General features: G+C 49.6%; 2 protein-coding genes and 1 long non-coding RNA gene across 4 annotated transcripts in view; 2 read left to right on the forward strand and 1 right to left on the reverse strand.

Moving 5' to 3' along the window:
• Positions 1 to 43: 43 nt before the first annotated feature.
• On the forward strand, positions 44 to 9529 carry NFU1 (NFU1 iron-sulfur cluster scaffold). Its single transcript, XM_032092144.1, has 8 exons — positions 44 to 121; positions 1853 to 1959; positions 2803 to 2938; positions 4714 to 4780; positions 5567 to 5681; positions 5877 to 5940; positions 8121 to 8295; positions 9008 to 9529. Exons 1-8 carry the CDS (start codon positions 75 to 77, stop codon positions 9053 to 9055), a joined length of 759 nt encoding a protein of 252 aa, XP_031948035.1. The 5' UTR covers positions 44 to 74; the 3' UTR covers positions 9056 to 9529.
• Positions 9182 to 11329, reverse strand: LOC116435651. The gene is made up of 2 exons (XR_004236807.1): positions 11188 to 11329; positions 9182 to 10900 (listed from the first exon to the last, which is right to left on the reverse strand). It is a non-coding gene; the product is annotated as an uncharacterized LOC116435651 (long non-coding RNA).
• Positions 11330 to 11410: 81 nt separating this feature from the next.
• The window catches only part of GFPT1 (glutamine--fructose-6-phosphate transaminase 1), a 36950-nt gene continuing 23216 nt past the window's right edge, over positions 11411 to 25144 (forward strand). For both annotated transcript variants that reach the window (XM_032091866.1, XM_032091865.1), the window contains exons 1-6: positions 11411 to 11489; positions 21116 to 21223; positions 21626 to 21733; positions 23125 to 23250; positions 23956 to 24014; positions 24988 to 25122. In XM_032091866.1, coding sequence (XP_031947757.1) covers positions 11483 to 11489; positions 21116 to 21223; positions 21626 to 21733; positions 23125 to 23250; positions 23956 to 24014; positions 24988 to 25122 — 543 coding nt within the window. In that variant the 5' untranslated portion in view covers positions 11411 to 11482. The remainder of the gene's footprint in view (positions 11490 to 21115; positions 21224 to 21625; positions 21734 to 23124; positions 23251 to 23955; positions 24015 to 24987; positions 25123 to 25144) is intronic.

The following is a 25144-nucleotide window of genomic DNA, read 5'->3' on the forward strand; positions in this document are numbered from 1 at the left end:
TCCCCCTCAGGCGCTGCCGCCAGGGGGCGCCGCTGTGCCCGGGCCGCCAAGGAGCGGCCCCGAGGAGCGCCAAGATGGCGGCGGCGCGGCGGCTCTGCGCGGCGGCGGGGCTGGGCGGGCGGTAGGTGACCGCGGGGCCCGCGGCTCCCGCTGCCCCGGCACGGCTTTCTCCCGGAGGGAGCTCGGCTTATTCCTGGAGGGGGCCCCTCTCGCCCCTTCCCCGCGCGACTGAAAGGGGGCCGTGTCGCAGTTAGCGGCACCGCGACCTCCAGGGCCGCCCCGGGTGCTCCTTGCTCTTCCCCTTCCTTTCTCCACCGCGGACGGGGGTGACGCTTCTTCATGGCGGGCAGCGAGAGGCGGTTTCTCCTTCTCAGCCCTTTCCAGCCCCGAGCTGGTAGTTCCTCCCGACACGCAGCTCCTGAGGAGTGCTCAGCCCTGCACACCCGGGGAGAGCCGTGAGGGGTAATTCCCCACACACCCGCTCAGGACCCTGCAGTGAGGGGTAATTCCCTACACAGCCGGCTCAGGATCCTTCAATGAGGGGTAATTCCCCGCACACCCGCTCAGGATCCTGCAGTGAGGGGTAATTCCCCACACAGCCGGCTCAGGACCCTGCAGTGAGGGGTAATTCCCCACGTAGCCGGCTCAGGATCCTGCAGTGAGGGGTAATTCCCCACACACCCGCTCAGGACCCTGCACCGAGGGGTAATTCCCCCTACACCCGCTCAGGACCCTGCAGTGAGGGGTAATTCCCCCTACACCCGCTCAGGACCCTGCACCGAGGGGTAATTCCCCACACACCCGCTCAGGATCCTGCAGTGAGGGGTAATTCCCCCTACACCCGCTCAGGACCCTGCACCGAGGGGTAATTCCCCACACACCCGCTCAGGACCCTGCAGTGAGGGGTAATTCCCCCTACACCCGCTCAGGACCCTGCACCGAGGGGTAATTCTGCACCCCTACGTGTGCACAAGATCAGGCAATGAGGAGCTGTTACACTCCCCCACTCCTGTATCTTCAGGGCCACGAAATAAGAGGAAATTCCTCCCCCATAATTTGCACAGGATCGATCAGTATGGGGGACGCTGTGCTGCTGGGCACACCTGCTCTGTGCTGAGCACTGTAAAATGGGATATAATCATTATTAGCTAAAGGGAGAAAAGCGAACTTCTGGGGAACCTTCCTTACCCATCCTGTTGTGGTTTCTACCTGCTCCCAAACCCACAAAAGCAAGCAAATAACAGGATTTAGACCGTTTCTGTGTTCATGTGTCCTGCCCTCACGGCAGGGATGTTCGTTTCAGGAGACAAAGCTTCTCTCCTGTTCCATGCTTGAGGCTTCTGGGCCTCTGTGCAGTGCTTGTGTTCTTCTGCCCCATGACCCCAGAGAGAACCAGCCTCTTACAGAACAGCCCCTGCAGATGGTATTCACTTAGTTTACCAGCTTTCCCCCCTCATAGTTGGTAAGGAGGAGAGGAACCAGATAATAATTGATCCTTAGTATGTAATAATTAGTCTGTGACATGAAGTGGGTTTTGTTTTCATTTTCTGATGTTCGCTTTGCTTTGAAATACCCGGATGCTGTTGGCTGTGCATACAGTTACAGAAATCAGGTATTCACAGCTGTGAAACTGAAACCTGTTACTCCCATCACTCTGTCTTGCTTTTCCTTTTAATGTTTTTTTCCTTTTTCCTCGCTGCTCTCCCCCCTTTACTTTTGTGTGAGCCAATGACACCACCCCAGGTGTGTCTTGCTGAGTCCCCGGGGCTGCTAAAAGCATCTGCCATACTCTTTCTTTGGGACAGTGCAAATGTGGAATTTGGAAATTGTTAGTAAAGTTATTTTTCTCTAGGTTCTGTCATATGCTGTTAAAAGATCATAATCTGACAACTCGACAGCCTTTCCACCAACTTCTGCAAAAGAAGCCATCTCTTCCATCTGCTGTGTGGCATCGTGCAGGTAAACACCTGCAATTAAAAATTAACAGATGAGCATGTTGTGGGTTTTTATGTCCCATGGCAATGCTGAAAGTTTGCTGTTCATTCTGAGTGGTAACAATTCCTGGGTGGGTTGTAATGCAGTGCTGAGCATCCAGATAGAGCCCAGGAAGGCTGCAAGTGAAGCTTTTCATTCTCAGAGCTTCAATATTTTCTCTTTTGAATTTTCCTGCTCTTGAACATGCATCCATGTGTGGTGCATTGACAGGATTCTCCATTAATATTATCCATAATTTGGTGTTACCCTGAATTTGAGGTTGAGTTTATTGTACCTGCCACATGTTTGATAGGCTGCAATGCTCAGGAAAGGAAGAAAAATAAAAAAAAAACCTGTGAAACTTGGTACCACAGAAAACTTTGTGCTTTTGCAGATTTAACAACTGCCCCTCAATGCTGGAGCAGAAAGAGTCTAAGACAAAAAGATTCTGCAGGTGCTATTGCATGGAATTAGTCACAGATGGAAATATCATTTAAATGATTCTACTCAGGCAGAAGTTCCTTCTTAATTTTAGTTTCAGAGTCTCATGCAGCTCGATGCTTTTTAGTAAATAAAAGCTAACAAAAGCAGCTAAGACAAGGTTCCTTTTATCATGCTGTCTCCTGTGAGATGATGTGCCCGTGTTTGCCAGTGTTCTGTGGCTCTGAAGGCTCTCGTGTTGTGTTTTAGAGCCTCATGGCTGTCCGGGCTGCAGTTCTCTGGAGCAGAGGGATCACCCTGGGCTTGCTGAGTAATCAGGACTTGACTTTCATTTAAGCTCCTTAGGTTTGATTGTATTACTTCTCTTCTTTGTTTTTGTCTTTCCAGTAAGAGGCATGTTTATTCAAACTCAGGACACACCAAATCCAAATAGCTTGAAGTTTATTCCAGGAAGGGAAGTGCTGGAATCGAGGACTATGGAGTTTTCTACACCAGCTGCAGCATATTGCTCACCTTTAGCAAGGTATTATTAAACACATCATCATTGGTTTGGGGGTTGGTCTGGGCTCTGTGTCTACAACTGATGCTTTTAAGCACAGCTTGGGATCAGTCTGCTCCTCCTTAGGAGCAGCTTGCTTGGATTTGAGATTTAGTGCTGCCTGAGATAAAAGCTGGGAAGGTTGGTTGTCTGTATTCCCTACAGCTCTGGCATGGCAGAAGGCACCACGGTCGGGTTCATGCAGTTGGATTGAGAGGGGTTACAAGTCAGTATTTGTGAGCAGTTGTTGCATCGTCAGCGAGACCTCTGGCCCTGATGTCTCAAATTCATTCCCCTCAGAACACTCTTCATGCAAGTAGTTACTTGGAAATCATGTAACTTCAGAACTGGGAAACAGTCAGTGAATAGCCTCCAAATACTCTCAAATAAATGCAGTAGCTCACTTTGGCAGGTGCTGGGGCTGAACTTCAAAGCCAGTGGATTTTTCCTTCAGTGAAGATTCGTGCTTTGCTCAAAGAAAGGCCCCTATTTTGGGCTGGATCTGTAACAGGTCTTGGGAGTGCAGCTTTCAGTAACCCAAATGCACAGCCTGGAGTAAGAATCAGTTCATGTGTTGTGGCATAGAAGGGGCTTGGAGCACCATCACAAGTCTCTGGGAGTATTTGGAAGCACCCATTTTGCATGTGTGTCACTGCTTTCACATCAGTCTCTGAAAACAAACTCTGTGTGTTCTGTGGGTGGAAGGGCTTCAGGCCAGGGGTGATACCCAGGAATGCTGCAGTGGGTTACCCCTGGAGATGCCAGGCCAAGGCAGCTTTATGCACCTTGGCAGAATTCTGTGCAAAAGCAGAAGCTGTTGGCCGTGGCATTCCCTCCAGGAGCTGGGGGGGTTATCAAACACGCAGTTCTGATGTTTCCAGAGGTCTCTTGCAGGGCTGTTTGAGAGCAAACAGGATTTTTGCAGGCAGAGCTCCGTGACTTGCAGTAATAAATCCAGTGTGAAAGGTTTCTGAGGACATCACAGCGTGTTAGCAGAGTGCTGAAGCTGTAGGATCTCATTGTGCCAAGGTGCATCGGGTTGCAGAGTGAAATCGACTGTCAGAAAGTGGCTTTTTGTTGTCATCTGTCTGCAAATAGACATTTCCATCCAAGACCATGTATGTGCTGCCATGTGTGCAGGGCAGACCAGCTTGGTTGTGTGTATTGTGCAGGTTCATGGGGAAAACTGCCTGCTCTGTGCATCACTAAACCCAGGTTACAGTTTCTGTAAATGGGATGACTGTTTGTTTTAAAAGCGAATATTAGTTTTCCAAAGATTTAACAAAAGCTCCCTGGAGGAGAGGGAGGGAAGAAAATAATTTAATTTATTTCAGGTGGTTTGGTGCACTTGCATAATTCCATAGTTTTAAGTAATTTCAGAATCCAGTTGATTTAGTGGTGTAAACACTCAGTGCACATACAGCTGTTTCATGTGCAGAAATTCTTTCGAGTGGGTATTGTGAAATCACTTTTATCATTTTCCAGGACACATGCTTTTGTGGTAAGATTTCTGATTCCTTCATTCATTGCATTTTTGATGTTTTCCAGTCTTTCAAGAGAACATCCTTTTTCTCCCCGTAATTACAAAAACCACAGCCTTACACTGTATTTACCTGCATCAGTTTTAATTATTTTTTTTTTCTTTTGATGCAATTGTTGTGTTTTCATTAACCATATTGTTAATTGTTAAAATTAAAACTCAATTTGTTAGATTGGGTGCATTTTTGCCTTTTATTTTTTTTTTCTTGTTTCCTTAACAGACAGTTATTCCGGGTTGAAGGAGTTAAAAGTGTTTTCTTTGGACCAGACTTCATCACAATCACCAAGGTAAGCAGAGCAGAGGTTTGGCTGTGCTAGAAGATGAGCTGTCTGGAAATGGCCATCGAGCAGATCCAGCCAGGCTCTTGGACAGGCACGGTGGAAGGTCCAGAGGCTGTGTCCACAAGTGACTAAAGGGAGCTACCCTTAATAGAAAAGAAAATGAATAACTGCAGTGTGTGGCTGAGCACTGGAGGTGGCTTCCCAGTGAAGCTGTAGATTCTTTGGTCTTGGAAATGCTCAGCATTGGACTGGCTGAAGCCCTGTGCCCGTGGTCAGCTCGGAAGTTGGCTCTGTGTGGAGCAGGATTGGGGCTGGGTGAGCTGTGGACATGTCCCAGAGTCGCTGTAGGACCAGGATGAGGTGTGTTTGCACAAGGTGTGGGGCCTGTGGCACCAGAGATAAGGGGTTATGTAGGAGCTGGGCAGTGAGAGTGCAGGGCAATTCAGGGAATGATAAATTGGTAAATTGATAATCTTGAGTCTCTGAAACAGTTGGTAAAAATATGTGTCCAATAATAACTTATTTTAGAGACTTCCACACCTTTTTAGCTAATGCTTTAAAAGCACTTGCTTGGCTTGCAGACAAGGAGACCTTTCTTTTGACTGTCACAAATTGAGTCTGACTAAGCTTCTTTGGCAAAGCTGGACTTGACAGAACTATGAAGTCCGACCTGTGCATCAAATGTGAGAGTCCATGAGGGTATTTTTAACATCAGAATCTCTGTGTAACTCAGCAGCAGCAGGCAGGTACTCTTTTTCATTGGTTTTTTTTCCCCTCTTTTGATTCTCATAGGAGAGTGAAGACCTGGACTGGAACTTACTGAAACCAGATATTTATGCAACTATAATGGATTTCTTTGCCTCTGGCTTACCTGTGGTTACTGATGAGGCACCTAGGACAGACACAGGTAAATCAAATCTTCAGGGAGAGGCCAAGGCCTGCCTTTTGGCATGGCTTTTGTGCCATCCAGAAGAGCCTCCACTTCTCCCTCAGAAAAGCATGCAGGAGAATTTAAATAAAAAACTTGTTAAGATGAACTCAGGCAGGAATTTGCAGCCTGGAATTCTCTATGTTCTGACTTGCACATTTTTCTTTTCCCAAGCTGCTTCAGAAGAAGATGATGAAGTTGTACTGATGATTAAGGAGCTGCTGGATACAAGAATCAGGTGAACAGGGAGCATTGCTGCTGGATGAGTGAGTTAGTCTTGGGGTTTGGGTTTATTTAGGGAACAGTGCGTTTTCTTTGGGAATGTGATTTCATGGTTTGGCACCTGGTGTGGAGGGGTTCGAGTGCAGAACTGGCCAGAGTTGGGAATGCTGTTCAGTTGAAAACTCTCTCTGGTTTTCCTGTTGAAGCTCCTGTGCTGAGCAGAGTCCTCTTTGCTGAGTGACTTCAGAGCAAGACCTGGGCTTGCTCTCCACAGTGCCTTTGACAGGTCCATGGTTTTAATCTGGCTGCTTTTAAGTGCTGGAAACAGCACAGGCTTTGCTTTTACAGGCACTTTTTTCTCTCTGTATTAATGTCTGTCTTAATTGTTCTTGTCCTTTCCCTTCCAAGTATTCCAAAGCAGTTTATACTCCAAAGGAAAATTTCCTAGTGGAAAATGCTGGGCTTCCATGGATTTTGTCATTGCATTCCGTTGTGATTTTAGTGGTGCTTTACCACAGCTTGAATTCGGAAGCTGGTGGTAACTAATGAAGTCTCAAGAGTGGCTGTGGATTGTGTTGTTTACCTGAAGAATATTTCTGTGCTCATTAGTTGCCTTCCAAAGCGAACTGAAAGCAATAAGTGACTTGACATTTGAGATGCAGGGGAAGATGTGTGATGTGTTTGTGATATCTGATGGTGACATCTTCCCCAGCTCACAAACTGCAGGAACCAGAAACTTGTTTGTGGATCAAAATCATAGCAGTTATGATGAACTTGGGCCTTTGTGTTTCTTTTTTTTTTTTTTTAGTTGCCGCATTTAAAGTGATATCACTTAATTTAAAAATTTGTTTATCTCAGAGCTGACACATGGTGCTGGCTGATTTTCCTGAGAAAGGAAGAAAAGTAGAAATAAGCTGTAACATTTTCCCAAACATCTGTGCTAAGTGTTGAAGCCAGAAGCCAAGTATAAAGTTGTATAAAGCTGTGACAGTAATGTTCATGCTCCTGCCGGGTACCTGGTTGTTTAAGCTCGCTGGAGTGTGTCAGTCCTTGATTTCCGAGGGGCCTTTCATAACAGGCACAGAATTTCTGCCCAAAATTCTGGTTTTCCCACCTTTTCATTTCTTTCATTTCCTCCCCCAGTACCCATCAATGGACCAAGAAGCTGTTGATGAGAATACCAGCAGTGGTGTATCTTCCTTCATTTTACAGCAGGGTAGTTCTCAGAAGTTATACACAAACCAGGCTACACATAGAGCGTTTATTGTCCAGCAAATCAGAATTAAATGCAGAGGAGTTGTCAGAAGGTGCAGGATGGGGGGAATGTACATCTGAAAGGTCCTGTAGTGTGTCAGAAAGTTAATTCAAGTAAGAAAAATGGAATTTTAAATCATGATCTTTGGCCTTCTGGAATGGAGATAATTTGCTGTGGTGAGTTAATAAATGTGTCAGGTTCACAGATTTTTCTGTTAGGACTGTAGTTCTCAGAGAGTTATTTTGGAAATCAGTATAAAGAGCTTCTGTTAAGAGTAACTTGATGGTTTTAACTTGGTCTGGAAAAATGTTGCTATGGGGACAGAGCTACAGTGCTGGGCATTTGTGGCTGGCAAAGGGAGAGCAGGCTGCAGAAATGCTCACGGCACTGGGGTGAGCTTATCAGGAGCTGGTTCCTTCACCCCTGAGCAGGATTAAGCTTTTATAGTTGGAGCTATTTTCTGTCCTGCGTAAATTGTGGAGAACTGCATATTTATTTATGGAAGCAGGGCTTCTTATCACAGGTGACAGCTGCGCTGCATCCTGTTGGGGGTACACGCCCCTGTTGTATTGGCAGTAACTGAGGCAATTATTGCATGTGGAGAGGGCCTCCAGGTGAGCCAGGGTGCCTGTGCAGGCTGGATCGAGCTCTGCTCCAGGGTATTCACTCTCCACCCTAAAGTTTCAGTGATTCCTTCATACACTGCTGCATTCATTGCAATAATGTTTTGCCTACTGTCCTACAGAGAAAGTTTCTATGTTAGATAGTCCAACACAGTAGGAGTTGTTGGAAATGTGAACCAGGTAGTTGTAAAGAAATACTGACTAAATCCCTCTGTCTTGACAGTTTTTGTGGGTATTGAGTGTTGCTTTACTGAGGGGTTTTGGAAGGATCCGTGTTTCAGCTCTACATGCCTTAGGCTGAATATTGTGTTCCGTCAGGCCCACAGTGCAAGAAGATGGTGGTGATGTTATTTACAAAGGCTTTGAGGATGGGATTGTGCAGCTGAAGCTGCAGGGTTCGTGCACCAGCTGCCCCAGTTCCGTCATCACCCTCAAGAACGGGATACAGAACATGCTCCAGTTCTACATCCCTGAGGTCGAAGGCGTCGAACAGGTGGGCTGGGGAGAGATCACAGATGTTTTCTTTTCAGTGGAAAAGGAGCTCTTTATCCCTTTCCAGCAGGAACAGGTTGGCAATTAGGGAAAACCAGGGATGTAGAGATGCAGGTTTTCCAAGTCAGAAGCTGTATCTTGGCAAAGATGGAGAACTCTGCAAGGTCCTGTACCAGCCCGTGGGCTGGGACTGCCTGGCTGGGGAGCAGCCCTGGGTGCTGTGGGTGCCAGGCTGGCCTGAGCAGCAGCAGTGGCCCTGGGCAGGGCTGGCTGATCGCATTGGCAGCGGGAGAGGGAGGAGACCCCTCGCTGGACTCCCCCCGGTGTGCCACACCCCTCCTCTACTGAGGAGCCCAGAGCTGGACACAGTTGTTTGCTGTTACCTTTGTGCTGTGGTGACTTGATGTGATAAAAAGCAACGAGCTTTGTCCCTTGAAATGCAGATTCTTTGGCTTTCTCATGAAGTACCTGATCTCTGGAGTGATTGTTTCCATGGCCTTTATGGTAACTTGACCAGCTCCTATAATTAAAGCACGTTTCCTCCTGGCATTTTGGATTGCCAGTTTTTCCTACCTTCCTCATGAGCCCATTGTCGTTCAGTGGTGTGGAATAACTGCTGTTCTCCTTGGGCCCAGCAGGGATTTAATGTAATAAATCCTGCAGGACTGAGAGCTTAAACTGTTTATCTAAACCACTTCTGGATTTGATTTCAGGTTGTTGACGACGATGATGACGTGGAGAAAGAAGCAAATTCTACTTGAGCTTCATCATCTGTGGCCAAATAAGCATTTACCTCCTCATGTATGTAAACCATCTTTGTGCTGAGGAACAACCAAATCTGCCTTGTCAGAAAAATAGTTGTACTTACAGTGAGAATGTACCACCAGTTTAAGCAGTTCATCCATTAATTTATTAAATGCCCTGTATTACAAAAAAAATCTTTTGTTCTACTTTGTGCTATGTCTTTACAAAGAAATGGTGGGCTCGGAAAACAGTGATGTGTTTCTGTATTGTTTTTTCATAAAGAAACTTCAATACTGAAAAAAAAAAGAAGGCATAAGTTTCTTGACTTTTTTTGTGCAATAGCAATATTAAATATTTATTCCCCCAACTCTGGGACTGACAGGACTCTCTGTCCTTACTCTGTAAATGGGAGCTTCAGGAATGTTAATTTTATCAAGTCTTGTTAAAAAGCTGCTGATTCCTATCAAATTTTTGTGTGTGAAAGATAACCTGTAACATCAGCTTCATTTTGGAGGATGTAACACTGCCATGGCCGTGGAAAGTTACCACTGTGCAAACAATAGCAACAGAAACAAAAAACGTTATAAAAATCGTATCTTCTAAAGTAAATGTTAGAAAAGGATGATTCTTATCAGCTTCAGTAAGTACAGAGACTAATTAGCTCATTTAGAAGTAAAATTGTTCAGCCACCATTAGTGGTGTGTTTAAACATGCAGCAGCTGATTGCTCGGTGTAATTGTCCACCATGGGGGGAAGGTGCAGTGCTGGAGGGCACGGGCTGCCTGTGCAGGATGGCAGAGGGAAGGAGGGACTGTGTTTGTGTCTGCTCCTGCCACATCCTGTTTGCTCTCCGGCCTCGTACCTTGGCTGCCTCTGCAGGGCGACGTGGCAGAGCAGGGCTCCTTCCAGTCCTGCACACTATGGAAGAGAAATATTTGTTGTTCTGACATTGAAATACATAAATGGGGCTTTGCAAGGAGCTGTGTTTACTTTTGTGGGTAGGAACGATTTCTTCCTGGTGCCTGGCTTCAGCAGATGGCTTTGTGACCAGGAGTTCTGTTCCTACTGGAAGATGGGGAAATGGAAGAAAAATCAGGGTGTGAAGTCAGCCCTTCCCAAGTGACGGGGGAGAGAAGCACTGAGAGCAGGATGGGAGAGCGCTGCTCTGCACGCTCCAGTCCCGAGATACCTCCCTTGGCTTGTCCCGGTGTGTCCTCACTGTGGAAGAAAGGCCGGGAGATGGCTGTGTGCTGGCTGCAGGCTTCTAATGTTTCTGAGATCCGGTGACCTCACTGCTCTGTGTTCAGCCAGGTTCTGGCAGCAACTTCAAAATACTCCCCGTCCGGGTTCTTTTATGTGTCCTGACATTGTGGGTTGTTTTCTGTGCTTTTTAAGGAAATATTTCTTTATTGACTTTTTAGTGTAATACAAAGTTGAATGAATGGCATTTTTCTTAAGGCATTGCTCTCTTTTGTAGCCTTAGGCTTTTAATAAGTTTCCAAGCAGGGTTTGACGGTGGTGGTTGCAGACAGACAGCATCACTGAGCTCTCCAGCTGCACGGATGTCACTCCTTGGTCAGTTACGCCTGTCCCAGTTTGCTTTGCAGATTCATCTTAATGGTTTCTTTCTCTTGCTTCTGAATAGGTGCTGTTATAGAACAGAGTAAGAAACCAGAGGCCAGGCCACGTGGATTGGGGAGGGATGCACCCCGTGCCAGGGGGGTCCGGGAGCCTGACGGGGCCGCTTGTTCTCTGCCCGAGCCCGGAGCAGCCCTTGGGCGCTCAGGGTCGTAACTCGGTGATCTCCAAACGCTGACTGCTGCGGAAAGGCCTGGGGATGATCCCGTGGGTGCTGCTCCTGCCTGGCGTCAGTGGGAATTACCGGGGGGGGAACATCTCCCCTCGGCTGTCTGGGGTTGAGAATTACCGGGAAGGGTCTGGGAACGAGCACCCCCCCGCCTCGGATCTGGGGGCTGGGAATTCTGGGGAAGGGTCCGGAAAAGGGCAACACCCCCGAGGGTCTGGGGGCTGGGAATTGCCGGGGAGGCTCAGGGAACGGGCCTATCCCCCCCCCCGGTATCTGGGAATTACGGGGAAGGGTCTGGGAACGGGCTCCCCCCCCCCCACCCGCCCCAGGGCTGGGAATCACCGGGGGCGCTCAGGGAACGGGCCCATCCCCATGTCCCGGGTGGTGCTTCCGCCGCCCCGTGCCCGGTGCCGGTCCCTCGGGGCAGGCGGAACCCCTTTGTCCGCCCGGCCCCCCGCCCGCGGCGGACGCGGCTCCGGCAGCGGCTGCCACGTCCCGGGCCGGGCGGGCGGGGCGGCGGCGGCGCGGCCAATGGCGGGCGCGGCCGGGGCGGGGCGGGCTCGGGCCTGCGCTGGGCCCGGCGCGGGGGGCGCGGCCCCGGCGCCACAGACAGCGCGGCCGCGGACCGGGGAGCACCATGTGCGGTAAGCACCGGGCCGGGGGGACCGCGGGGCCCGGGCCGGCCCCGAGCCGGCGGGAGGAGCCGCCCGGGCGGGCGCTGTGAGGCCGCGGCGCGGCTCCGGCCGGGCGGAGAAGGAGGGCAGCGGCCGCTGCCGCCACCCCGGCTGTGGCGAGAGGAGCCCCGGCCCCGTTATCCCGAATGCCGGCGCCGCGGGGAGGCGGCTCGCGCCGTGTCAGTGACCTAAAGGGCGAATTGTCCCCAGGCTGTAGCGGATGTGGCGGCAGTGGACAAAGGGCCGGTGCCCCGGGCTGTGCGAGCCCCGCAGCACCGAGCGCGGGCGGCTTGCGCCCTGTGCCGCTGGGGACACCCTGCCCGGGGCCGGGGCTCCCAGCCGTGGCTCCGAAAGCCCCGGGTGACACGGGAGCCCCGGTGCACGGCACGTACGGGTGGGAAGGGGCGCTCCGGTGGCGTTTCCGGACGTGGCTCTGGTCCTGTCGGAGTCACCACTCCCACTCCGGGTGCCAAGTGGTGGTGGTGGTGTTTTTGTTTAGGCGTTACAACTCGTGATAATTTGTTTTCCACAGGTCGGTTTGGGTTGGCTCGGTGTGGGCTGGGGGGCAGAGGGGCCGTGGGTGCGGCCTGGCCCGGCTGTGCCGGAACCGTGCCCCGAGCTCGGCACAAGCCCGGGGTGAGCTCGGGCCGCCGGGGCTGGTTCTGGTTCTCCTGTGGCCGCTGTGCCTTCCACTGCGCTTCCCATGGCAATACAGCCACCCTGCCTCATCCTTTACACACAGGAATATCATTTATCCTTTCTCTTCCTCTTCCTATCCCGTCGTCTTCATGTTTTTCCATGGAAATTTATGCAACAGCGATCTATTGGATTTTCCTATTTTCTTTCCACACTGCCTTCTTTTTTTTTCCGATATTTTTGTGTGAAAATTTATGCTCTAAGCGAGACTGTGGGTTTTACACTTAATGTGCAAGTTGCCATTTCTCTCATTGTTTTTGTGGGATGGAACCGGCATTGCCTTCAAGCTGTCAAGTTGTGGAGTGCTGTAGAGAATCAATCAGAGACTCATACCTCAGCTCACATTTAACACCGTGTTAATTTGTGTTAAAAGTACAAAGCGGAGCAAAGCTAAGAATAGAAAGGATAATTATTATTATAAATAGCTTGCTGCAAGAATAGGGGATGGTTTTGGTGCCTCGTGCTTGCCTTACTTGAGATCTAGCCTTTGAAATGTGCAATATTAACATTCTGCTCTTTGTCTTTTTGGTCGTGATAAGCCCTGAAAATACCGGGCAGTTACTTAGTTGTGTTCAGGATTTAATGTGTTTCTCCCCTTTTTGATACAAGTGAAGTTCTTCTTGGATATTGAAACATTTTATGGAAAGGGTGAGAAAAGCATTAGGGTTTATTGTCTCTGGAGAGTCGGGGATGTATCCCGGAGTGAGAGTGACTTGTCTCTCCTAACTGAAGGGCTGCTGGTTTGTCTGGAGCAGAGGGCCCTGATTTCTCAGGCTGTGGCAGCTGCACGGGCCTGGTGTCGTGTTTGAGCCCTCAGACACAACATTTCTGTGATGGAGTTGTAAGTGGGGATGGATAAACATTGCTTTATCCTGCCATGCTGCCTGGTGGGTGCCCATCCACGTTCAGAGTCTTTTCCAATTCACTTCACGTAGAGAGGCAGTGATTAAGATGAGTTTAAAAAAAAATAAGTATGACAATGCTGCTGCTGTTACCTGAATTCTCAGATACCTCAGTTTGTCACACTGAAGGGAGAGCTTCAGTTCACTTCATCAGCAACTTCCAGACTGGAATTATCAACGCAGTGTTTTCAGCCTGATGTTCAGGTTTGTGACCTTACGAAATCCCAAGATCTGACGGGCTTGTGCTGCTGGACAGGTAAAGGAAAGGAGCCTCAAAGTGCAGCTATCAATGCTGTTTAGATGTGCTGGGGGGTTGTTTCTGATAGTGTTAGTGAAAAATAGGGTTTGTCCTTGGTGTGTATCAGAAACTTGCAGTTTGAACACCTGGCCAGGTATGAATTGGATGTGCTTTGGTCCAAATGCACCAAACCAGTTCAATGGCATCTACAAACAGTTCAGGAAACAGGTTTTTCAAGGTAGCCAGGCTCGATAGACTGTTCTGTAAATCAGTAAACCTGTCATATGCCATGGCTGGTTTTTTAATGACAAAAAGGGATTGTAGAATTTAGGTCTTGGATTGTAGAATTTCGGTCTTGTTTTACTAGTGATTACTGAAGATAAAAATGGGCTTAGGAAAGACTTGAGTTTCTAGTTCTGGGGTAACATGTACATCAGTGGGGACATTCAGGCCTCCCACATCGGTGACACCTGGGTGTACCTGGTGTCTGCCTTGGAGTGGAGCATGGAGCAGTGGCTGTGGCCCAGAGTGAGCCCCTGGAATTGCTGCTCTGGTTGTTTACTCTCGACAAGAGAAATATCCTGCCCTTTTTAGCTGGAGAGGGAGCTGTGCGCGTGGGCAGCGAGAGAAGTGTCCAGTGGACAAATGTGGATCCCCACGGAGTGGATGTTTTTGTGTTTTGCTTTTTTCCCTGCCTGGAGGTGATGAATTGAGTGTCAGCTCTCCTCTGTGCAGCTCCCAGACATAACAATGACAGCGAGCTTGGGCCTGACCTTGTGCTCCTCAGACTGGGCAGAAAAAGGGATGTTTTGGTTCAGGGGTTGGCGCCTCCCTGAACGGCCAGGCAGCAGCAACAGGAGCTCCTCCAGTGGGGCTGAGCAGCAGTTCTGGGATAAGGGATTCCTTGGAATGGCCAGGTGGATGTACTGATAACAAGGTCTATGGAAATGAGTTAACAGTAATAGGGTAAAGGAATTTGGAAGTAAACCCTGCCTGAAGGCTTTTCTACTTTAGTAGGGAAAGGATTATGAGAAGCAATTCCTGAGTAACTTCATGGATCTGGAGAAGGTCATTTACCTGGAAGTGGTGATTCATTTCATTTGCCTGTGAATGTCCCATGAAATAAAAGAACCTGAGCTCCGAAAAAGCTCACAGGAAAATAAAGTTCTCAGAAAAAGTATTGTCACTGTCAGCTTTAGAAATCAACAACGTCCATTTGTTGAAAATGTTATTCTGTTAAAATTACCAACTGTTTGTGGGGAATTCTTTATGTAGCTGGTGGTAAGAAGGCCTAGGATTTGTGCTTGAGTATTAGAAATCAGCTCTGTGAGAGAGTTGAGTGTCAGAAGCAGCTGAATGCCTGTTCTGGTGGTTCCCCAGATAAAGTGTTTAAGGCAAACCTGCAGGAAAGGAAATGGTTTATATTCTAGATTACATTGCTCGAGGTATTTCACTTGAGAGAAATATATACAGAATTTACTACTATGGATCTTAGCATGATTCAAGAGTTGTCTGATAAGCTGACATGCTTGGATTTATCTTTCCAGTCCACACGTGCAAGGTCCTGTGTCAGGTTAGTAGTTGAAATGTTTTATTATGCTGATTCTGAAGTGCATTCGTGTCAGTCCTGAGGTGTGTCAGTATGTTCCAGACAGGGGTGTTGTGTTTTCTGAGGCTGTCAGGTAGGAATTCCTGCGGTATCCTTGCTGCTCTCCTCTTGTAGCTGGGACTTCACAATTGCAAACAGTGCAGCACGAGAAGGAAGTTCCCAGGGTTGTTTTTTTTGTTTCATGTGTATTTTGCCTCAAACAATGCCAGCTCGGGGCTCTCATCAAGGCAGAGTGATTAAGTGTCACGATATATCCTGGTTTTCTGGAGTGCTTCCTCTTGCTGGCTCGTTCTGCAGTGTTACAGAGGGCAGGCGTGACGTTCTTGCTGAAACCACTTGCGTGGAAGGGCGTCTAAATGTGTACTGAAACCACCAAAACTCCTTGTTTGGGTCTGCCGGGGCCCTGAAACTCGCGGTGGGCTGGTTTGGGGAACATTCTGCTCAAAGCTTGTGCATTCTCAGCACCTGGCATCCAGGCTAGTGGTGCACCGTGTGGGACCCTGATGGGACTCCGTGGATTTGCCTTGGAATTCCATCCAAACCAACGTTTCCATTGAGTGATTTCAATGAACTGTCACTTTGATGGAGAAATTGTCACTTCTGAGAGGGCTCCTGACCAAGCTCTGTGCACTTGATGTCTTCTCATGTCTCGAGCTGTGTCGATTGATTTCAGTCTAAGCTCAGGGAGGGAGAGAGCAAGGCTTGAGCAGGGCGTTGTGACTCGGGGAAAACGTGTCTCTGGTGTGTGACAAAGGCCTTTGCTGGGCTGGGAGGTGGAGTTGGGTGTTCTGTGGCTGCATGAAGCAACCCTCTGTTCACTTGGAGTGAAAGGAGGGTTTTTGGTGAAGGGACATTGCGACACCCGGGCACCGTGGGGATCCCCACTGCACAGTGACACAGGTGGCACCCACGGCTCGAGGTCTAATTCCAGAGGAGGCTTCTCTCTTCAGAGCCCTGTTGGTGGCTGCTGGGAGAAGGAAACATTTTTCAGAAATACTCTTAGGTCAGTGAAGTATAAAGAGCACTTTGCATCTTTTTTTCCTCATCAGTGTTTCTGTCGAGGGCAGTGGAACTGTACATGAAAGCGGGAGTGGTTACAAGGTGTGATTGTTCAGACATTCCTGAACGATCCAGTAGTTAAGAGACAGGAAAAATGCTGTTTGCTAAATGGGGATTCAAACTTTCCCCAGCTATGAAGAATTACATCATTACAGGATGTTTGTAAAAGGGAAAATGAAACACATTTGTAAATATTTCCAAAAATGAAGTTTATTTACACATAGTTCATTATGATAAGTAACACAAATGGGAGATAAGCCTTCAAATATTGGATTTTAGCCCGTAGACTAGTAAGCCATGCACTTAGGAAGACTTGTGTTCTTTTACAGGAGCCTTCTTGCCTCATTTGTTACTTTTATGGTGTGTCATTTATGCATATTCTATTTTTATTTAATTTTTTCCTGTTTTCTCCAAGGTGAGTTTTAAACCTCCCTGTCTCACTTGCCTTCTCATTTGTAAAATGTTGTGCTAGTTTGAAAACAAACCAGTGGGAGGCACCAAGTCAGAATAACAATTTAATAGGGAAATTTAAAAAAAAGGCAGAAAACACTGGTTCAAAGTGACAGTGTCAGGATACAACCTGACACTGTTAGTCAGGGTAGCAGCAGCAGTCCGATAAGATGGGGGCTGCAGTCCTCCTGAAGTGCTGGATGTGGTTCTGTCAGAGCAGTGATCCTGTAGAAAGGGGCTGCTCTTCCTCGCAAGGTCCAGTGGTGGCTGCGTAGCTCCTGTCCTCTGGAAATCCAGTGGAAAGGGTGTCTGTGGTGTTGGGAATCTCAGATGATATCCAGGATGGGATGCTTGGTTCCTCCCTCTGGGTGGAGCATCTCACAATGGGATGATGAGTGATGAGGCCAAGTGTTGATTAGGCTCATTAACAGAAGATAGTCCAGGGAGAGGAGGCAAGGAAACCCTGCCCCACCAGGTTCCAGCAGCTCGTGAGGATGGGAATAGAATACACTGCAACCCAGGACAGATGTGTTGCTCACGGATGAGTTCTTAGAATTTGATTTTCCCAGTGGCATCTCCACTATCATTCCAGCTATTTTCCTCTTAGGATCTAAAAGCTGGGCTGAATCAAAACTGTCTCTCCCAGGTTCTGTGTTTTTGGAGAGTGTGTCTGTATTTCGCAGCACTAACACTGCGTTTGTGTTTCTTCTGGTTTCCTTAGTTTTCATAGTCTCTGTGCTTTCTGAGAAGAAGCACTGAATTCCTTGGGTTGGTTTTTTTTGGGCGGGTTGGGGTTTTTTTGTGGCATTCTTAGTCTTGGATTCAGTTTTTTTCACAGGCCTCTTCATATAATTGTGCTGTAATTAATAGCTGTTTTCAATGCCTGAGACAAATGCCAAGCTGGCTCCTTTCTGGATGGGTGTTTTGTGTTTGTTTGCAGTACAGGCAGGGATAAACACTCCAGCTTTCCCTCTCCTCCCAGCTGAGCCACCCCTCCCTGTGGGGAGGCCACTGCCACTTTGTGCTGGTTTCGTCGTGCCCTGCCAGCAGCTGGGATCTGGTGCAAGCAGTCAGGGTTTGGGCTGCTGGTTGGAGTTTTTTACTGTAGGTGTGACTGAACTTGCTGAAATCTGCAGGGAAAACAACTTCTCAGGTCATTGTCTGTTTTGGGTTCAGATTTAATGGTGGTGTCCAAAGTCAACCCTTCTGGAGGGAACCAGATTCAGAATAAGCTGCAATCCTTGTGCCAGAAGCCATCCTTTGGGTCCTGGAGCATTCCCTGACAGCCTTTATCCCTGCCATCCTTTGGGTCCTGGAGCATTCCCTGACAGCCTTTATCCCTGCCATCCTTTGGGTCCTGGAGCATTCCCTGTCACCCCTCATCCCTGCCATCCTTTGGGTCCTGGAGCATTCCCTGACAGCCTTTATCCCTGCCATCCTTTGGGTCCTGGAGCATTCCCTGACAGCCTTTATCCCTGCCATCCTTTGGGTCCTGGAGCATTCCCTGGCACCCCTCATCCCTGCCATCCCTCAGTCCCAGTCCATTCCCTGGCACCCCTCATCCCTGCCATCCCTCAGTCCCAGTCCATTCCCTGTCACCCCTCATCCCTGCCATCCTTTGGGTCCCAGTCCATTCCCTGGCACCCCTCATCCCTGCCATCCCTCAGTCCCAGTCCATTCCCTGGCACCCCTCATCCCTGCCATCTCTCAGTCCCAGTCCATTCCCTGTCACCCCTCATCCCTGCCATCCCTCAGTCCCAGTCCATTCCCTGGCACCCCTCATCCCTGCCATCCCTCAGTCCCAGTCCATTCCCTGGCACCCCTCATCCCTGCCATCCCTCAGTCCCAGTCCATTCCCTGGCACCCCTCATCCCTGCCATCCCTCAGTCCCAGTCCATTCCCTGGCACCCCTCATCCCTGCCATCCCTCAGTCCCAGTCCATTCCCTGGCACCCCTCGGACACGCCGCTCCCTGCCCAGGCCGGCGACACGGCCGGGCCGAGCCGGGTGTGAGGTGGCAGAGCACACAGAGCGAGTTTGCTGTTCTCTGCTTCCCCTCCACCTTCCCTACAGTTCTTCTCTCCCCTCTTGGCACTCTCCATAGGTGTCCCACTGCTCCTTCCCCACCCTTTCCCTGCAGCCCATCCTGCCCGTGCCCTGCTGGGAAGAAGGGCCCCCTCTGTGCTCCATCAATGGGGCCCTTGTGCTTTCACACTGGTGCTGTTCTCTGGGAAGCACGTCCGGGAGCCAGGCTGGCCACAGCAGGAATTCAGTGCTCAGATCCCAGAGCACCTCAGCACCTCTCCTCGGCCCTGTTTGTGTATCCCACCGGGGTGGCCTTCGGTGCTGTGCCCTGGAATGACTTCCCGGGCGGCTGTGCCTGAGTGGGGCTGGGCTGTGCCGTGGCAGGGGAGCTGAAATGCCACCGAGGGCTGCAAGGGTTGGAGGTGCTTCTGGAGAGCTCCGTGAAGGCCCCAGCACCATCAGAACGGGGTGTGAGGCTCCAGGGATTGGGTGGGAACGGGATCCAAGGTACATAAAACACGGAGAGGTTTCAACGCAAATGATTTAGGTAATTTGGAAAAATGCAGGCAGCGTTCCTGAGCCCGTAGTTCCTTGTGTTGGCCTTGATTGTTGTGGAGCAGCTGTACTTTGGATGGTGTCCTGGGAGGTGTTTGGTGTGCAGGGCGGTGTCAGGGACAGGCTGCAGCAGCCCAGCTGCCTCCAGAAGAGTTCAGATGTGCTGGTTCTCTTTGCTTTGTGCACACTTGTTGTTGTATGTGTAACTCTGCCACTGCTCTGGGTGTTTGTACGAGGAAAGGGGCTGCTCCAGCTCCTGCTAACAAAGCAATCTGCTCTGTGCTCCTTCCTGCTGTAAGGCCTGCGAGTCATTTAAGGATTTTAGGCATCCAGGACATAGCTGAAACGTGCCATCCTTCAGCTATTTGGAGTCAGCTCACTTGGAACAGGGAAGCTGCTGTTTGCCTGAAGTTGGCAGTTTTTAGAAACAGAGTGAACAAAGTATCTCAAATTGGAAAACTGTTTTTTTTTGTCAGGAGGGTGGGGGTGAGGGTTTGGACATGGAGAGCGTGGGGCAAAGCATCCTTCAGAGGTTTGGAGCGCAGCAGAGGTGGTTCACTGCCCTCAGGGGTTTGTCTGCTGAGCTTTGAGCTGTGGATAGGGAGGTTTGTGCAGGAGGAGCTCACCCTGTCTGTGGAGTTACTGGATCCAACACTCATGTTGACCAGGTAGCAGCAGCCCTGTGTGCCCTGTTGGTTTGGGATGTCAGGAGCAATGGAAATGGAACTGAATTTTTATAAACGTGGTCCTGATAATCTTGCAGGTGGTTTGGGGAAATGAAGGCAGAAGCTTAAGAAACAAAGTGAAAAGCTCCTTTTCCATTTTTTCCCCTTCATCTGACTAGGATTAAGAAAGAGGAACGCTTGAATGTGCGGTGTGGAAGAAAATCAGCGAGTTGTGGTGTGCTCTGCTGGCAGCAGAGCTGCAGGGAGGTGTAACTTCTAAAGGGAATGGGAAGAAGCTTAGGATAAACTTATCCTGAGACCTGTCCATGGTCCCTCAGCATTGAGTAGTCCATACTTGTGCTTATAAAATAAAGACATTGAAAGGCTTTGAATTATTTAGTTTAAGTCCAAAACACAAACAGCTTAAGACTGGAGTTTTTCAAATGTTCTGTGGGTAAATGTAAGAATTTATGTTCCAAAAGCCACCTTGGGAGTAAAACTCTCATGAATAAAAGTTTGGGATCTGCATGGCAGCACCCTCAGGAAAATATCAAAGATTTGGGATGCCTTAAGAAGGACTTTATGTCTTTGTGTGTGTGAGACTGAATTCCATTCTCCTCAAGAGGTTTTGATAAAGTTTCTCAAATTGCAAACCTGGCATTCCCAGTCACTTACACAGATGGATGCTTGTGTGAAACTGGTCTTGCTTTTACTCCACACAGATATTTTCTCCTTTCAAATGTCACAGGGTGAAGCTGTAGGTTTCAAGAAGGGATATTTGTAGCATCCAGTAAATGTCTTCTCATCCTGCTGCTTCGTGGTGGCACCAGGGAGAATTGTTCTGAGCTGGAGCTGGCATTAGAGATCGAGGAATTTGTGTAAAAATAGAAGCAGCAATTCCTCTTCCTTTGCAACCTACAGGAAGGAGAGCTCCATTAGTTTGGGAGTCTTAGTTTGCATGAGTGAAATGATTGTTTTTCTTAGTGAGTCTGTGGGAGGAACTTGGAAGAAGCTATTGGAGGAAGAATTCCTTTCTCTGACGGTTCTTCAGCTCCACGTGAGGGAACCTCGATTTGTTCACCTGCAGGGATGAGTTTCCTGTGCCCTGTGTTGTCTCCTGACAGCTCATCCTGTTGTGTACGTCCACCTTACAGGGAAATTCCTTCTCCCATCGTGCCCAGGCCTGTCCTGCTCAGCTGCTTTCAGTGGTTTTGGCTAGTTTTGATCTCTTGACTGTCAGTGATGTCTCTGTTGAGCCTTGGTTGGGGCAGGCAGAGCTGGGAGTGCAGTGGGAGCTTCCCGCAGGCACAGAGGCTGCTGGAGTGGGAACCTGGTGCTCACAGAGAGCTTCCCCAGCTGGGATTTTGGTGTAAAATGAGTCTCTTTCCCCCCCCACAGGCATCTTTGCTTACCTGAACTACCATGTTCCCCGGACGAGGCGGGAGATCCTGGAGACCCTCATCAAAGGGCTGCAGCGCCTGGAGTACCGAGGCTACGACTCCGCAGGTACCTGTCTGAGCTGCACTGGCTCTGCTGGGAGCTTGGGCTCTAAGTGATGGTTTTTATGGTGTGATTGTGAATGGTTTCTACCACCTTCTGCTTTTGAAGAAAGCTGGAACACAAACTGGATGTGCCTGTGGTCAGAGGTTTGGATTAACTTCAATATACAGATTTCTATAAACATTCTTGAGGGCTTTTGTTTTTTCCTCCTAACGCTTTCAAAATACTGACAAGGTGACAAAGAGAAAACTGAGTTCTAATCTAAGGGGTATCTAGCCTTTATGTGGAGGGCCAGCTATTGGAGAAAGGGCTCTGGAAGAATCAAAAAGGGCAGAATTTGTTTACATAAAATACTGTAATAACTTTTGAACTTGACCCTCGTTCTTTGTGTTCCATGGTGGGGTTTAGGTGTGGGACTGGATGGCGGAAATGACAAAGACTGGGAAGCCAATGCTTGCAAAATCCACATTATCAAGCAGAAGGGGAAAGTGAAGGCTCTGGATGAAGAGGTTCACAGTAGGTATCTCCCTTTCCTCCTTTGCCTGCCCTCTTCCCTTGACATGTCCTCTCACCTCGTTTTTTTTTAAATATCACCTGTTTTACCCACAAACACCGTATTTCCAAGTAACTTGTGTGTAAAGAGCCAGAGATGTAAACGCTCAGGGATGAGCTGTGAAGAGCCTGGTGATTCTGTGGTTGTTGGTGTGAAGCTACAGAGAAGTCCTGATTTTTTCAAGACAAATGAGTTGCCTCCTACTGAAGTAAGATAGACCTGAAATGCATCATGGAAAACAGACAAGAAAAACTCATAAACAGGCACCCAAAAAACACCTTGAACTGAGAGTAGAGGAATTAGCAGGAGATAATTATCAAGACCTAGATCTTGGGCAGAAGGAGAAATGCTGTAAGGACCTCCCCAGCTGGGTTTTAAATGTTCCCATGGAACGCTTGTCCCAGCTCGAGCCGTCCCGTGGGGCCGGGCTCTGCAGTGGCTGCAGGAGGGCTCTGGTGTGTGTCACTGTCACGTTGATTGGACTGCAGAGACCGAGGGCTTCTGCATCTCCTCCTGCCTCTTTGTGTTCCCTTGATTAAACCTTAAATTCATTAAATCTGCGCTCAGTGCAAAGATGCACAAAGTTGCTGGGAGTGGAATACAGGCTGTGTGAGGGTGGGGAGGTGCTTTTCAGAGCAGTCAGAATCTCAACTTCACATTCAGAAGCTGCTGTGTTGGTGTAATTCAGGTCTTTTTAACCCATTCTTGTGTTCACCTGAGGTGCAGAGTGCTGAGTGTCCCAGAGGGAGCTGGGTCAGTCTAATCTTAGTGTAAACCAGGAGCCAGAAAGCACAGAAGAGGTGGGGTGTGTGGTACAGAAATAGGAGATGGACAGAGGATTCCTGAAGGGAGGTTTTCCTGCTCAAGAAAATGTCAGGATATACAGTTTTAAAAAGATTGTGGAAACACTTGTGCAGCGAGAGGAGTATTTTTTTTTCCAAAAGAAATATTCATGCTCATGGTAGACTTTGGAGAGAGTGGGGTTAGGGATGCAGGAATAACCATGGTGGTGTGCAGGGCTGGCTCAGCCACAGGTGACAGGATGGCAAGGAGCACCCCTGAGGGACAGCTCAGGGTTGGATTCTTCCTTAAAGGTTGCTTTTTGTTCTGGCAGAGTGAGGAATGCAGGGCTGTTTTCTGTGTGCGTCTGCCTTGCCCTGAAACCCCTTGAGGTTTTGGTTTGGACTTTGATGATCCTAAAGGTCTTTTCCAACCTTGACAACTCTGTGATTCTGTCCTGTGGGATTTGCTGGCCCTGTCAGCATTGCTGCCCTGTAGTCCCCAAGGCCTGGTGAGACTCCCAGCTTGACCTGGGGTATGGACAACCCCTCAGGACTAAAACTTTCTGCTGCAGAGCAACAGGACATGGACCTGGACATCGAGTTTGACGTTCACCTGGGGATCGCCCACACGCGCTGGGCCACGCACGGGGAGCCCAACCCCATCAACAGCCACCCGCAGCGCTCCGACAAGAACAATGGTCAGTGCCTTCCCCGGACCCTTGGCTCCTCAGCAGCTCCTGGAGCCTCTGGGAGAGCTGCCTGCCCCTCCATGTCCCGGGAGGGGTGGCTGGGCACCGGCAGTGGGTTCATTCAGGCCGTGGTGCTGAGCCCACTGGGCTTGGACTCGGGTTCTGGCCACGGGGAGTGTTCCCAGCAGTGAGGGATCCTGGGAAGGGTTGGGGTGGGTGCCCAGGGCTTGGGTGGGTGCGTGGGCACAGGGCAAGGAGGGGAAGACGGAAGGAAATGGGATGGTGGGAATTTTCGTGGCTGTTCTTTGGAATGGAATTTCGTAAACTTTTTTCCCCTAATTCCCCCTGTAGGGAACGGGGTTGGTGTGCTCGGGGCTGTCACAGCGTGGGCTGTGCTGGCCGTGGCTGCCCAGGGGACAGCAGTGCTCAGCTGGCAGCAGCAGCAGCACGGAGTTCACTGCTCCCAACAGGACGGGAGCTGCCGAGTGCTCAGGTGCCTGCAGGGGCTTTGCAGGGTCTGGGTAGCCCTGGTGCCACCCAGGTCACTGCTATCCCCCCTATCCCAGCCATGCCAATGGGGCAGAGCAGGGAATGGCACCAGGAGGTGAAATGTGCTTTATTCTGCCGAGGGCCTGTCCCACAGGAATGTGTGTGGGCTCTGCTGCCAGGCTGGGGCTGGCACGGGGCTGAGCAGGGCCTTTCCTCTGTCCTCAGAGTTCATCGTCATCCACAACGGCATCATCACCAACTACAAGGACCTGCGGAAGTTCCTGGTGAGTGACCCCTGGGGGGTGAGACCCTCCCTTCTTTCCCACTCCCCTTTTCTCTCTCACCCTTCCCAGCTCACTCCCCCTCTTGTATTCTCACTCTCACTCTCCCATTTGCTCTCCCCACTTGCCCCGTTCCTTCACTCACACTGCTCCACTCACTGCTCGCTCATCTCTCAGTCATTCCCCCACTCACATTCACTCCCACCTCCATTCATGTTCCCCCACTCATATTTTTGCACTCCCACCCATATTTTCACTCACTCCTTCCCTTACACTCACAGACTCTCCTACTCTGTGGGTGCATTCTCACATTTACATCCCCCCTTCCCTCCCTACGTCACTCCCACTCCCCACATTCCCCCACTCATATTCTGACATTCACTCACTGCCCTGCTCACACCCCCCAACTTCCACTCCCTCCTCATCCCCCACTCATTCTCCCACTGAGACTTCCCCACCCAAACCCCCTCCCTGGGTCCCCCCACCCCGACTCTCCCCCTCACATTCTCACACTCCTCCACTCCCCTCACACTCCCACTCACTGCCCTCTTCTCCTCTCCTTGTATTGCAATTTGAAAGGTGGGAAGGAAGGATGGAAGGAAAGTGTGAGAAGAGGAGAAAAAGAAGGAAAAACGAAAGGCAGAAAAGTAAAAGAGGAAAAGCAGAGCAAAGGATGGGGAAAAAAGAGAGAAAAAAGGAGGAACAACTGCAGTATGGAAGGGTAAAAAGAAAGGAAAAAAGAAGGGGAGGAAAGAAAAGGAAGAGTAGGAAAAAGGAAAGGCAAGAAAAAGGGAAAGAAAAGGAAATATGAGGGAGGAAGGTAGGAGCAAAGAAAAGGAAAGACATAAGAAAAAGAAAAAAGTTAAAGGCAAGGTGAAGGGAGTAGTCAAAACAAAGGAAGGCAGGTGGGAAGGAAGGCAAAGGCAGGTGGAAGGGAAGGCAGAGGGCTGGTCACCCACACGGGCTGTCCCTGCAGGAGAGCAAGGGCTACGACTTCGAGTCGGAGACGGACACGGAGAGCATCGCCAAGCTGGTCAAGTACATGTACGACAACCGCGACAGCGACGACATCAGCTTCACCACGCTGGTGGAGAGGGTCATCCAGCAGCTGGTAATGCTGCGGGCAGGGAGGG

Source organism: Corvus moneduloides, chromosome 27 (assembly GCF_009650955.1).
Source record: "Corvus moneduloides isolate bCorMon1 chromosome 27, bCorMon1.pri, whole genome shotgun sequence".
Lineage (NCBI taxonomy): Eukaryota > Metazoa > Chordata > Aves > Passeriformes > Corvidae > Corvus > Corvus moneduloides.